The sequence below is a fragment of the Oncorhynchus mykiss genome, chromosome 27 (genome assembly GCF_057628025.1).
Source record: "Oncorhynchus mykiss isolate SJ-2025 chromosome 27, ASM5762802v1, whole genome shotgun sequence".
Lineage (NCBI taxonomy): Eukaryota > Metazoa > Chordata > Actinopteri > Salmoniformes > Salmonidae > Oncorhynchus > Oncorhynchus mykiss.
Genome location: NC_143048.1, coordinates 9844878 through 9859415, shown reverse-complemented (window position 1 = coordinate 9859415; position 14538 = coordinate 9844878). Strand labels below are relative to the sequence as shown.

At 43.3% G+C, this 14538-nt stretch overlaps 1 protein-coding gene and 1 long non-coding RNA gene across 4 annotated transcripts in view; one reads left to right on the top strand and one right to left on the bottom strand.

The window, feature by feature from the left end:
* The window catches only part of LOC149971223 (uncharacterized), a 20028-nt gene extending 18240 nt beyond the window's left edge, over positions 1-1788 (bottom strand). Inside the window, exon 1 of one of the 2 annotated variants that reach the window (XR_016492636.1) lies at positions 1649-1788. This is a non-coding gene — a long non-coding RNA (uncharacterized LOC149971223). Of the gene's footprint in view, positions 1-717; positions 859-1648 lie in introns of those variants that run through there. The other variant, XR_016492637.1, reaches the window with a different exon arrangement.
* Positions 1774-14538, top strand: LOC110507462 (HHIP-like protein 1). Of its 2 annotated transcripts, none has more exons than XM_021587466.3 (9): positions 1774-2457; positions 6417-7063; positions 7254-7397; positions 10919-11247; positions 11385-11511; positions 11692-11837; positions 12251-12332; positions 12753-12835; positions 12959-14538. In XM_021587466.3, the coding sequence occupies exons 1-9, from the start codon at positions 2170-2172 to the stop codon at positions 14002-14004; spliced, it is 2892 nt and encodes a 963-aa protein (XP_021443141.3). In that variant the 5' UTR covers positions 1774-2169; the 3' UTR covers positions 14005-14538. The 2 variants fall into 2 exon arrangements, 1 of the variants encoding a protein (XP_021443141.3); XR_016492635.1 differs by having other exon boundaries at positions 1775-2457; positions 11692-11833.

Below are 14538 nucleotides of genomic sequence, written 5' to 3'. Positions count from 1 at the left end.
GGTGAAGACCTTTTGCAGGAGAATGTAAAGCTATCTGTCCGCCAATTGAAACTCAACAGAAGTTGGGTGATGCAACAGTACAAACACCCAAAACACAGTAGTAAATCAACAACAGAATGTCTTCAATAGAAGAAAATACGCCTTCTGGAGTGGCCCAGTCAGAGTCCTGACCTCAACCCGATTGAGATGCTGTGGCATGACCTTGAGAGCGGTTCACACCAGAATATTGCTGGTGTGAGGAATGGAAAGAGGAATGGTCCAAAATTCCCCCTGACCGTTGTGCAGGTCTGATTCTCAACTACCAAAAACGTTTGGTTGAGGTTATTGCTGCCAAATCAGTTATTAAATCCAAGGGTTCACATACTTTTGCACCCTACACTGTGAATGTTTATAGACTGTGTTTGTCTATTGTTGTGATTTAGATGAAGATCAGATCAAATTTGATGACCATTTTATGCAGAAATCCAGGTCATTCTAAAGGGTTCACATACTTTTTCCAGTCAAAAGTTTGGACACACCTACTCATTCAAGGGTTTTTCTTCATTGTAGAATAATAGTGAAGACATCAAAACTATGAAATAACACATATGGAATCATGTAGTAACACAAAAAGTTTTAAACAAATCAAAACCTTTTTTTTTATATTTGAGATTCTTCAAAGTAGCCACCCTTTGTCTTGATGACAGGCTTTGCACACTCTTGATTTGATTTACTGACCTTCAAACACCAGGCTTCTTTCATTCAGATGAGACATTGCTTTTTTTTCTCTCCCTCCCCGAAAGTATAGCATTCTGTATTATTTAACAATTTTGTTTTATCATTGTACATGCAGGAATAGACTGCACCACTTGCCAATGGCAGTATTTCCAAATGGTACAGTAAGACAATATATTTCTGAAAAAAAAAAATCGATAGCCTTTCCAAAAAGTCATGACCCAATCTACGTCTTAATTCTGTCTATCTCAAGTGTTTAAGAGACTTGGCTTACTGATATGAGGCAGTACAATTCCCAGAAAGCAGATAAACTCTCTATGACTCACTCTGACTCACAGCCGTTTCACCTCAATAAAGCACTGAACACACGGACAGCCATGCAAGGTCTGAAAAGGTCTGAGTGGAAAAGAAATGAAAAAAGATACCGGTTTGAAAAACCAATATTTGATTAATGGGCTTTTTATCCAGCCTTTCCTCTAATAATAGCGGGCTGTATTTATTTTTTCGGAGGCAGATGGTTTAAAATCCACACGTTCAAAAAATGTCATTGCAAGAGAAAATATAAACAGTTCCTATGATGTTACCAGAGAAATTAAGATGTGCTGTGCAAATATGTCAGACCTGAAGCCAAGTACATGGGAGGGAGGTGGCTGAGTCCAAATGAAAGACATATGTCTTTGGTATTTGTATACCCTGTAGGTCTAGGACACAACATTCAGCAGCAAGCCAATTCAAAGGCTGTCTCGCCTTTTATCGTTAGACTCAATTCACTTTAGAACAGATTTTTTAGTTGATGTCTACTGGTTTTAAACCAATTTCATATCACCAAGTGGTTTACAAATGCTTGTTGAATAACAGCAGTAGCCTGTATTAAACACATGAGCATTATCCATATGTAATCCGTCATATACATACAGTTTCTTATAGGCTATACCATTGTTTGCGGTGTGTGGAGGATCCATTGCTCTCTTCATTCAGCACATGTCCTGAGTCATTCAGTGAATCTGTATGAGGCAGGGTAGGGAGGTGTGTGTGAAGTAGAGAAAAGGCTGAGTATGTAGAGGGGGGAGGAGAGCTAAAGCAGGGTGATATAGACAGGCCGCAATGGGAAAGAATGCCATGTGTCTGTGGAGGACAGACAGAGAGCGAGGGAGAGGAGGAGAGAGGGAGAGTAAGGGGAGGAGGGAGCAGAAGGAGGGAGGGAATAGGTTCTGAGTGGAGAGTGGAAGCATCGTGGCTGGCCAGGGCGGACTGCTGAATGAAAGGGCCTGTTGCTCTCCGCCACCGTTGGTTTTTGTCCCGCGAAAGAGCACATGTCCAGAGCAAACATAGGAAGGCTCTCCAACAGTCAGGCACCGGGGGAAGGGACAGAATCACCACTACACACAGACCTTTTGGAATTTTGCATCTCTCCATTACTTAGCTCTACAGGTGGCAGGGTAAACTACTATTGCAATGAGCAGGGTAAGTGTAAAGGGAGTTGAGCTGCTGTCCCGTTGGCTGTTGGTCCTACTGGTCCTACACGCACCCCGACATGGGAACACCCATCCCCAGTGCCTGGATTACAAGCCCCCCTTCCAGCCACGGGAGCCTCTGGTCTTCTGTAAGGAGTACGCCAAGTTTGGTTGCTGTGACCTGGAGAAAGATGACAAGATCTCCCAAAACTTCTACAAGATCATGGACTATTTTGACTACTCGGGTTACATGACCTGTGCGAAATACATACGCACCATCCTCTGTCAGGTAAATTGAAGTCTGTCAGTCGCCGGATGTTAGCTAATGCCTCCTTATCTAAAACTTTCCACAAAAAGACAATACCTTTTTTTTCTAAGAGTGCATTTGTAGAATGGATTATCTTCACGCATGTTTTTATTTTTTTTATTTCACTTGTAATAAAATTATATTTCATCACAGGATATAAAACATTTTATACAGATTAATCTATCATATTTCATGAAACTATATTTCATTCCAATTTGTACACATTGACACCCCCTTCATTATTGAAATGTATGTGAACATCATGATAATTACATACCCCAGGCCTTTCCAAATGTGCACGCTGTAGATTGGAACAAATTACAGTTGGAGGGATTATGTAAGGCGTTGACGTGTCTGTTCAACCATGAGATACGACAGTACTGTTACCAGTGATGGATTTTGGGGCCTGAACCACAGTACCACAACATCACTACTGGATGGAATATATTTGTGTTCCTCTCCAATGAAGAGAATTGCAGACCACGTGAACGTGTCCTCAGCTTTGTTTGGTTTTGGATCCAGTGGAAATTAGCTATTGTGCTCTGCTCTCATATCAGCCATGCTAAGGTACAGGCAGTGTGGTCAGTGGCTGGAGACCCAATGCCCAAGGCCACTTAGCCAGGGTAAACTCTGCTCAATCATGCTCTTTGTCCAGACAGTTATCATAGATACAGAGGGATGCTTGTGATCTGTCAAGAGGCCCACTGACCACCAGCCAAACATCGATTTCCTCTCTGGTCACTGAACAGGATATACAGTATCATATTTCCACTGGGATAGGGAGGGAGGGCAGGAGGGAGAGGGAGGGCAGGAGGGAGAGGGAGGTGAGGAGTTGAATCCAGCTGAAGTAGTTGAAGGAACTATACCGTCTACTTGTGGTAGGATTAAGGCTGACTATTGGGTTACAAAACAATTAGTAACATTGACGTCAACCATTTAAATAAATACAGCCTATCCGATACCTCCTTCCCAACTTTGGAAGCTGAGAAGTCTCACATTTACAGTGATCGTGGCAACGTGGAACGTTGAAGGGTTGTCCTATACGATGTGGCACATGTGCACTCTCTCATTACTGCCCACCCCTTTTGGAAGGAGGGCCGTTTTAGAGGTTTCTTTGAGTGTATTTATGTTGACTTTGGTGACTCATGGAGGAAAGGAAACCAACACACACAGCTTTAACCCTACCAGCTCACCCTGCATCGTGTACTTAACCGTTTTACTACTGTCCTTCTTTACTCTCACAGTGTTTGTGGGTGTGCGTGTGGTAGTGCTAGTCTAGGGTTGTTTCTATGATAAAATGTACAATTTGTAACATACAGTGGCTTGCAAAAGTATTCATCCCCTTGGCATTTTTCCTATTTTGTTGCCTTACAACCTGGAATTAAAATTGATTTTTGGGGGTTTTGTGTCATTTGATTTACACAACATGCCTACCACTTTGAAAATGCAAAATATTTTTTATTGCGAAACAAACAAGAAATAAGACAACAAAAAAAAAACAGAAAGCTAGCATGACTATTCACCCCCCCCCCCCCCCACCCCCACCCAAAATCAATACTTTGTAGAGCCACGTTTTTCAGCAATTACAGCTGCAAGTATCTTGGGGTATGTCTCTATAAGCTTGACACATCTAGCCACTGGGATTTATGCCCATTCTTCAAGGCAAAACTGCTCTAGCTCCTCCAAGTTGGATGGGTTCCGCTGGTGTCCAGCATTCTTTAAGTCACGCCACAGATTTTCAATTGGATTTAGTTCTGGACTTTGACTAGGCCATTCCAAGACATTTAAATGTTTCCCCTTAAACCACTCAAGTGTTTCTTTAGCAGTATGCTTAGGATCATTGTCCTGCTGGAAGGTGAACTTCTGTCCCAGTCTCAAATCTCTGGAAGACTGAAACAGGTTTCCCTCAAGATTTTCTCAATATTTAGCGCCAACCATCATTCCTTCAATTCCGACCAGTTTCCCAGTCCCTGCCGATGAAAGACATACCCACAGCATGATGCTGCCACCACCATGCTTCACTGTGGGGATGGTATTCTTGGGGTGATGGGAGGTGTTGGGTTTGCGCCAGACATAGCATTTTCCTTGATGGCCAAAAATCTTGTTTTATTCTCATCTGATCTGAGTACCTTCTTCCATATTTTTGGTTTCTTTAATTAAGCAATGGCTTTTTTTATGGACACTCTTCTGTAAAGCCCAGCTCTGTGGAGTGTACGTCTCAAAGTGGTCCTATGGACAGATACTCCAATTTCCACTGTGGAGCTTTGCAGCTCCTTCAGTGTTTTCTCTGGTCTCTTTGTTGCCTCTTTGATTAATGCCCTCCTTGCCTGGTCCCTGAGTTTTGGTGGGCGGCCTTCTCTTGGCATGTTTGTTGTGGTGCCATATTCTTTAAATGTTTTAATAATTGATTTAATGGTGCTCCGTGGGATGTTCAAAGTTTCAGATATTTTTTTGTAACCCAAACCTGATCTATACTTCTCCACAACTTTGTCCCTGACCTGTTTGAAGTGCTCCTTGGTCTTCGTGGTGCCGCTTGCTTAGTGTGTTGCAGACTCAGGCCTTTCAGAACAGGTGTATACTGTATATACTGAGATCATTTGACAGATCATGTGACACTTAGATTGCACACAGGTGAACTTTATTTAACTAATTATGTGACTTCTGAAGGTAATTGGTTGCACCAGATCTTATTTAGCGACTTCATAGCAAAGGAGATGAATACATATGCTCCTCCACTTTTCCATTCTTTTCTTTATATTATTTTTTTTCATTTCACTTCACCAATTTTGAAAAAAAACATTGTATTGTCCATTACATGAAATCCTGGCGCGAACCCAAGCGCTCTGGTGGCACAGCTAGCGCTGCAGTACAGCGCCCTTAACCACTGCGCCACCCGGGAGGCCTAATCTATGCATTTCACATGACTTGGACTACAGATATGCATCTGTTGGTCACAGATACAGTACCTTAAGAAATGGGTCTCACAATGTGCCATGACCTGACATATCTTACATTTAGTTTAAAATTAAGGCATTTCATACATGCTTTTATTTATGTTCCTTTTAGCAGCTATATGCCCACATTTGCCAGTTCTTACCTACTAGTTTTATACTGTACCCCCTATTCAGACATGTGGCTGTGTGTAACACATAGCACCTCCAGATTGTCCACTTTTTACGTCACTGCCTGGGAATCATGTGACTTGCATAATCCACCCTGCAATCTACGGCCAGCAACAGATTTAAACCCTGAGTTGGCCAAGTGTTGTTGATGTTAAACACTTTGATGTAGAGTTTTTGATGGCACCGTTTATTTGATGGCACCTTTTGGGAGAGCATATCCCAGATTTAAATGGAAAGAAATGAAAAATGACTCAGCAGAACTCCAGAACACATTATGCCCCTTTTGCTTAAGACTTGGAATCATTATATTATTCAATCCGTTTTTGTAACAGAATTGTTTCTTTCAGTACCAGCTGTTACAGTGGTTTATATGTTTTGCATCATTGTCCCAACGGATTACCAGTGTCAAAATGGGTGTAATTGTGTGGCTTTGACTTAATAGGGGATTGGATGTTCCAAGATGCATTTAAACAGGCCTTATTTATAGCCAGAATAGTCATTACCAGCTGGTCTGGTGAGTACTGGGAGGAAAAGAGGACATGCTGAATTTCAAACATTTACAAGCCTAGGGAGAGGTCATCATGAAAATAGCTGCACAGTATCATGAACAGACATGACATAGCATTAACATGTAGACTATGCTTTTGAAGTTTCAATTTGAGATTACACAAAGTGGCTATAGCCTACCGTTTAAGTGGTAGCTCATTATGAAAGTTATCAGCCGACAAGGTAGATCTACTGAGTTTTGCTCATAAGCGTGTGTAGTCCGAGCACCAATACCTCTGCCACTTTTCAAACAAGCTTTCCTCATCCTCGCAGGAGTGCTCTCCCTACTCTGCCCACCTGTACGATGCTGAGGATGCCAACACGCCCATGAGGGAGCTACCAGGCCTGTGCGGAGACTACTGCTCTGAGTTCTGGCACCAGTGCCGCTACACCATTAGCCTGCTCACTGACAACAACGCCACGGTGGGCATAGAGGAGGACCGCAATAAGTTCTGTAACTTCCTGGAGCTCAAAGACAGGGAGTACTGTTACCCTAACGTGCTCTCCGACGACAAGCTCAACGCCAACCTGGGAGATGTTCGGGCGGACCCCGAGGGCTGTCTCCAACTGTGCCTGCAGGAGGTGGCCAACGGTCTGAGGAACCCGGTGGCCATGGTCCACGCCGACGACGGGACCCACCGCTTCTTTGTGGCAGAGCAGCTGGGCTACGTGTGGACGTACCTGCCCAACGGCTCCCGTATTGACCGGCCCTTCCTCAACCTAACTAAGGCAGTGCTCACCTCTCCCTGGGCAGGGGATGAGAGAGGCTTCCTCTGCATGGCCCTTCACCCGCGCTTCACGCTGGTGCAGAAGGCCTATGTCTACTACTCTGTGTCTGTGAAGAAGGAGGAGAGGATCCGCATTAGTGAGTTCACACTGTCCGCTGACGATATGAACCAACTAGATCACTCCTCAGAGAGGTAAGAGAAGTATCACCAAATGACATGGACTGAATCAGAACCTGTGGTGACATGGGCTCCATTCACATGCATGTATTTTACATTTTGAAACAATACAAATCAGCAGATTTGAAATAAAGATCTGCAACTACAATCATCCTTTCAGATTTAGAATTTAGTGATGTTTGGTCATGCGTGGTTTTCTTTGTAGAACTATTTTGGAAGTGGTGGAACCTGCCTCGAACCACAACGGGGGCCAGCTTCTCTTCGGACACGATGGCTACCTCTATATCTTCATCGGCGATGGGGGAAGAGCAGGGGATCCCTTTGGCAAGTTTGGGAACTCCCAGAATAAGTGAGTCCCCGTGCTCTATACATTTCAAAACTCATTCAGGGGAAACAAATTAAGGGGTGACATTTAGTTATTTAGTGTATATCTAGCCTTCACCCCATGTTGATGTTTTTTGAAGGTCAGAATGATATGTTTGCTTCAGAGACCTACATTTTTAAAGTTGAAGATATAGTTCAATAAAGGACACCTAAACAGTGGTGTCGGAGTATTATTGCAATGTGTACGCTGGGATTCAGGAAGCAATTTCAGGGAGTGTATTTAATAACTAAATGAACATAGAACAAACCAAGAAACACAGGTAGCGTACAAAATGAACACTGGAACAGAAACAATAGCACCTAGGGAAAGAACCAAAGGGAGTGACAGATATTGGGAAGGTAATCAGGAAGGTGATGGAGTCCAGGTGAGTCTGATGAGGCGCTGGTGCGCTTAACGATGGTGACAGGTGTGCGTAATAATCAGCAGACTGCCGACCTCGAGCGCCGGAGAGGGAGTAGTGAGGGAGTGAAACGCTTAATGTGATACATCTGGCTCTTCATAGTATACTTATTTACAGTCATTTAACTTTTTTTTTTAATCTGGAAAATAGGAGTTCAAAAAGTTTAACCTATAGCGTGACATCTTTGTTGATGTAAATATAAGCTACAGTAAAGGGGACCACAGGGCACAATTAGTCTATTAGTGTGTTTGTAAACTGTATTACTCAATTGCCAAATTATGTGACGTTCTCATATGGTAACATAGTGATACATGATTCTATTTTTAAAGAATGGAAAATCCTGTTGCCCTGGTAAATGTCTAGTAATTATTATATTCATGGTTGACTAATACACGTTTAGATTAAATTTGTGTCTGAGTTGTTGTCAACTTGTCATAAACAAGTTTAATAATCCAGAAGATGAATTGACACCGGAGGGTAGAAGAATCTTTTACTAAAAACTTTGACTAGAAATTGACAAGCTCTCAACATTGAGAGAGTGACAAATGTATGGATTGAAGCGCAATTAACTTTACACAGGACCTTCAGCAATGCCACTCAGCAGCTATTCATGAAAGTGCGATTTTATGACCTTACTTGTCAATGGCGCCAATGCTTTGGTAACATTGGGAGAGAAATCGCCATCTATGACCTCAACCCCTGAGCATTTGACATGACAAACACTCAGCTCAAGGCTATATGTACATTCATGTAGACAGACAGTACAGTTGTTCACAATATTAGCCTTGGCAGGGTATGTTTAGCTTTCTCCTGGCAGGGGCCAGGGCAGGGGTTGGCAGTGCCCAGAATCTACATAGTGTCACAGGGCCATTCAGAAAGGACTCAAAGGCAGCCCAAAACATTTTGCTGAAAGTGACCTGCCTCTATAGTTATAACACCGTGACAGAATTGTACACACAGTGATGTTATGAGACACTCTAAACCCTTCTTTGAGGAAAAACATCACTGAGCTCTGGACAGTCTGTGTCTTAGAATGCACTTTATTTTGAACCATGGGCAAGGACAGGGCATAGCAGTACCAGTCAGGTTGTGAGTGCCCCCCCCACAGCGCTTTGGTCAGTGGCCAGAGTCTGGACCTGCTGTGTCAGGCTAAATATTTATGGAGAATGTTGTCGGGCGATGTCCGGCATTTTCTTACCATGTGATAATCACTACAGTCTCGCATAGTTGAGCTTGAAGGGACGTTTGACACTCCTTTTAGAGACCCGAACGGAGGTAGAATATCTGCTATTCTGTTCAGAATATTACGATGTAGATGTAAAAGGAGGCTGGTGGGAGGAGCTATAGGAAGACAGGCTCATTGTAATGGCTGGAATGAAATAAATGGAACGGTATCAAACGACTCCCAAAAATATGGATAACACGTGACTGACTCCGTTCCATTCATTCTATTCCAGCCACAACAATGAGCGCATCCTCCTAATTTCAACAGTGGCATGAGTAAGAGCAGGTGCTCTAAATCAACCTTGTTATGCGTTATTCTCAGAAGAGGGTTATGTCTAGTTCATAGTTGGGTAGCTCTAGTGGATAGCAGAATTTATGCATGCCGAAATAGGGGGTTCTATACATCACAGCTTTATCTCGGGGGCGGTACTTACGGTAAAGGCATTGTACTGAGTTGCATTTGGTGAAAACATCCCTTTCAGCTCATCTCAGGAGAAGAAAGATGAGCAGAGGGTTTCTTGACAGCCAATGAGTGGAAGGCCAGGGATATGAGGGTTTTGGGACCTGCCAAGGCTAATATTTACACAAGACGCTGTGGGCCGTATAATAGTATGAGAGAGAGAGAGAGAGAGAGAGAGAGAGAGAGAGAGAGAGAGAGAGAGAGAGAGAGAGAGAGAATCCCCTATGTATTTATTTGGACAGTGAAGCTAAAACAATTCATTTGGCTCTATACTTCAGCATTTTGGATTTGAGATCAAATGTTTTATATGAGGTGACAGTACAGAATGTCACCTTTTTATTTGAGGGTATTTTCATACATATCTGTTTTATCGTTTAGAAGTGAAAGCATTTTGTGTATCTAATCCCCCCATTTGAAGGTGTCATAAGTATTTGGACAAATTCACTTATAGTGTATTAAATGTAGTCAAAAATGTAGTATTTGGTCCCATATTCTTAGCACGCAATGACTGCATCAAGCTTGTGACCCTACAAACTTGTTGGAGGCATTTGCAGTTTGCATTGGTTGTGTTTCAGATTATGCTGTGCCTAGTAGAAATTAATGGTAAATAATGTATTATGTCATTAGAGTCTGTTTTATTGTAAATAGGAATAGAATATGCTTCTGAACAGTTCTACATTAATGTGGATGTTACCATGATTACAGATAATCATGAATGAATCGTGAATAATGATGAGTGAGAGAAAGTCACAGAGGCATAAATATCATTCCTCCTAAAAAATGCTTTTGGGGGCATGATCTTTGTGCATCTATAACTTTCATTAATCATAAATGTCTTTGATGACTGTTGTGACACACCAGCCTGGTCTCGTATCATAGTAAAAGTAAATCAAGGACACTCAAATTAGCATAACACGTTACAGTTGTTATGACCAATGTTTAGCAACCCATACGTTGCAAGTTCGAATCTCATCACGGATAACTTTAGCATTTGGGCTAATTAGAAACTTTTCAACGACTTACTACTTCACTGTTTTGCAACTACTTAGCACGTTAGCTAACCCTAACGTTAACCCGTTAACCTAACTCCTAAACTTAACCCTAACCCCTAGCCTATATAACGTTAGCCACCTTGCCACCTAGCTAGAATTTGTATGTCGTATATTTAGCAAATTCCTAACATATTGTACATTTTGCAAAGTCGTAACATATAATACCAATTGTAATTTGGAACATATCATACTAAAAGGAGTGTCTCAGATTTACGTACAGAATAATACAAAACGTTCTGAGACCAGGTTGGATACACATACACAAATGAAAAACAATGACAGAAGCCCACACTAAAATACTCAGACATTTTCCTATGAGTACAACTCAGTTAAACCCATGTGTGTGTAGGTCCACTCTGTTGGGCAAGGTGCTGCGTCTCGATGTGGACAACAACGATGACGTGGAACCCTACAGCATCCCATCGGACAATCCTTTCCTGGGGGAGAAGGGCTCGCTGCCTGAGATCTACGCCTACGGGGTGCGTAACATGTGGCGCTGCTCCATCGACCGGGGCGACCTCATCACCGGGCAGGGCCGTGGCCGACTGTTCTGCGGGGACGTGGGACAGAATAAGTTTGAAGAGGTGGACCTCATCGTCAAGGGTGGCAACTATGGTTGGAGAGCCAAGGAGGGCTTCTCTTGCTATGACAACAGGCTGTGTCACAACTCCTCTCTTGGTGAGTAGGCTATTCCTCCAACAGAACTTGGTAGAGGTGGCAGGCTGATTCTCTATGAAGAATCAATTCATTTTTTGGTGAAGAGATTCAGATATGTATTAAATCCCTTAAGCAGTGTAAAAATATTTTCTCCTCAGATGACATCCTGCCTATTTTTGCTTACCCCCACAAACTGGGGAAGTCGGTCACTGGAGGCTACATATACCGCGGCTGCCAGATGCCTAATCTCAATGGCCTCTACATATTCGGGGATTTCATGAGTGGGTGTGTGTTTATACAACGTTATACTGATTAAAATGCACAAAATGTTTCATAGATTGTCATGCCTTGAAAAAAAGTTGATACACAAATGTTCTTAATATTGAAAGATTATTGACAAATGTTTCAAATGCCCTAAAACTCACTTGACACATGCACAATCTGAGTGACACCTTGTGTGCCTAGGCGCCTGATGTCACTGAAGGAGAACCAAAGCACTGGGAAGTGGGAGTACAAGGAGATCTGTATGGGAAAAGACCAGACGTGCCGATTCCCCAAACTTATCAACAGCTATTACAAATACATAATTTCCTTTGCTGAAGATGAGGCAGGTAACTTTGACAACTAGCTTTGCATGTTTTTCTGTCTTTTTTGTGTTTTGTTCGTACTGATCCGTACATGAAAAGGCCATTAGGGGATGCATGCTGCTTGTGAATTCAGTCACCCAAGACAACCATGGAAAATTGTCTGCTTCTCTGAGTTATTTCATGATGAGCCTCTGCTGCTTTCGAACAGAAATAAAGAAATAACACACCCAGTTCAAACCCAGTGGTGTGCCACTTAGTGCATGCTCTTTAGCTTCAGATAAGTCTCAACAAGCAAACTTTTTCAGAATACTTGACTTCGAAGCTGATTTGAGTAGAGTGGGAAGGGGGTCTAAAGAAACGGGCTGTCTTGATTTCACTTTGAAAGTGTTGCATATCTTTGTGCTGGGTCTTAGATCCTTTTTTCCTCTTGTTTCTAGGGGAGCTGTACTTCCTGGCAACGGGAGCTCCCAGTGCGTCTGCCAGAGCGGGGGTGATCTATAAGATAGTGGATCCATCCAGGTATTAAACAAGGGTCACAGTGTCCCAACAGCCAGGGGGCTCTGGGAATTCATCCCTACCTCGGATTAATGGCAGATTCCCAAAACAGACATACCTTTGCCAGATATACTAATGTTTATTGTCCATCCAATTATTGATGTGGTCTTCAATCCCCCTGTGTTTGTTTAGTATATATCTTACTTTAACTATGTAATCAGCTAATGTAATCGCTCTGTGTCACGCTAAGGGAATATCTGCTAAATCTTTTACCCTAACGGCAATTTACTGAATATAATGTGCTTATCAATGATAGAACTGTTCTCCATGTGGTTATTATAATGTATGATTCAAATTACTCTATACTGTATTAGTAGGAGATAGAGCTGTCATGGGCAGCATTAAAATCAATGGATTGTTTGATGGATTTCTCTCACCATCTAGGAGAGCACCTCCAGGCAAGTGCAACTTCAAGCCAACTCTTGTCAAGATTAAAGGCAAGCTGATTCACTTCCACCCGAAGGAGGGTAAGTGACACCACAAACAAACACGAGTTCCTTTGCAGGCCATCATGAGTCACAGCGCAACACATCTCAGTCAGTTGGAGTGCTCTAAAGGGCTGTTTCTTTCGCTTGACTTCCTCTCTACAGAGTTTGTCATTGACAAGAAGCCGACGACCACCGCTGCGCCCACTATTACTGCGAGAACAACAGCTACCACCACGCTCCGTACTCCTCCGACCACCATGCGCTCCATGACGACGAGACCTACCTACACACCTCCAACTGCAACCCTGAAGGCTACTGCTAAACCTGCCACGATAAGGGCTACAGTTGAACCTCTAACAACACGAGCTACTGTTAAACCTGTAACAACACCTTCCAATCCCACCTCAATGCAGCAGAGGACTACTGGTACCGCTACACCTGCACTGACCATCTCATGGAGGCAGGTAATGACGGCCAGGCCAGGTCATGCCACCACTCCTTCCCGGCAGAGACCGTCGTTGTCCTACACCAGGCCCACTGTTACCCCGAAGCCCCGACCACTGTTGACAACTGGAGCCAGAAGGCCCTCTCCACCAACAGCACGACCCTTGACCCGACCGCAACCACACGCCACAGTCAGACCCTTTCCACTAGGAGTTACGACCAATCGGCCCCAGACAACACCAAGGCCTACATACTGGACAGCTGCAACAAAGCACACCACCCAGAGGCCTAACTTCACTCTCTCAAAGGACCAGGACAAGTTCCTGAAAGGCCAGAGTGACAAGATAGAACATTCCACAGGGAACCGGGTCAACAAGAAGAACCGGGGTTCCAAACCCGGGAAGCAGCGGCGCCGGAAGCATCGGGCTGGGTCGGTGCGGCTGATCAGTGCAGAGCAGCTGTCAGACCGTGGGCGGGTGGAGATTTACATTCGGGGGGAGTGGGGCACAGTATGTGATGACTTGTTTAATAGTAAAGCAGCTACGGTGGTCTGCCAGCAACTAGGCTTCCCTGTAGCCCTGCGTGTGGCTAAACGGGCAGAGCTGGGGGGTGGCAGTGGCAGTATCCTGCTAGATGATGTGGAGTGTGAGGGCACAGAGAGGACGTTACTGGACTGCAAACGGGCAAAGGTGGGCAAGCACAATTGTGCACACGATGAGGATGTGGGGGTGGTGTGTGGCTACCACCACGACGAGGATAAATAATGAGCCAAAGGATGTCCTCAAAGGATCATTACTACTCTCCTGTGCTTGAACAGAAACGTCCTCTATGTACTGTGCTTCACCTGTGGTCAGACACATCTCCCCCCTCTACTCCCCCACACATACTCATGTAAACACACACACGATTTCATGATGATTAACAACAATTGTTGATTGTAGACTAGACTTTCTGATACTTCACTTCAGAGGCAGCAACCCTTTCCTTCCCTTCACTTGCCTCCCTGCCAGAAAAATGTATCTCACTTTACAATATTGCCCTCTGCTGGGGAAAAAAAGGCATTGAAAACCTTGTTATTTTTTACATTGTATGAATTGATAATCACATCTATATATATGTTTTCTTTTTCTTTTTAATACAAAAAAAGTGATATTAGTCAAAATAATAATGATGATATAAGTGAGGAAAATGCTGGACATTGTGTGCTTTATTATTGTATAATTTGACAGATTATATTTGTAAACTGTTTTCAAGGTACAGGGTGCCTTTGAGATTAATAAACTGAGATTTCAATTTCA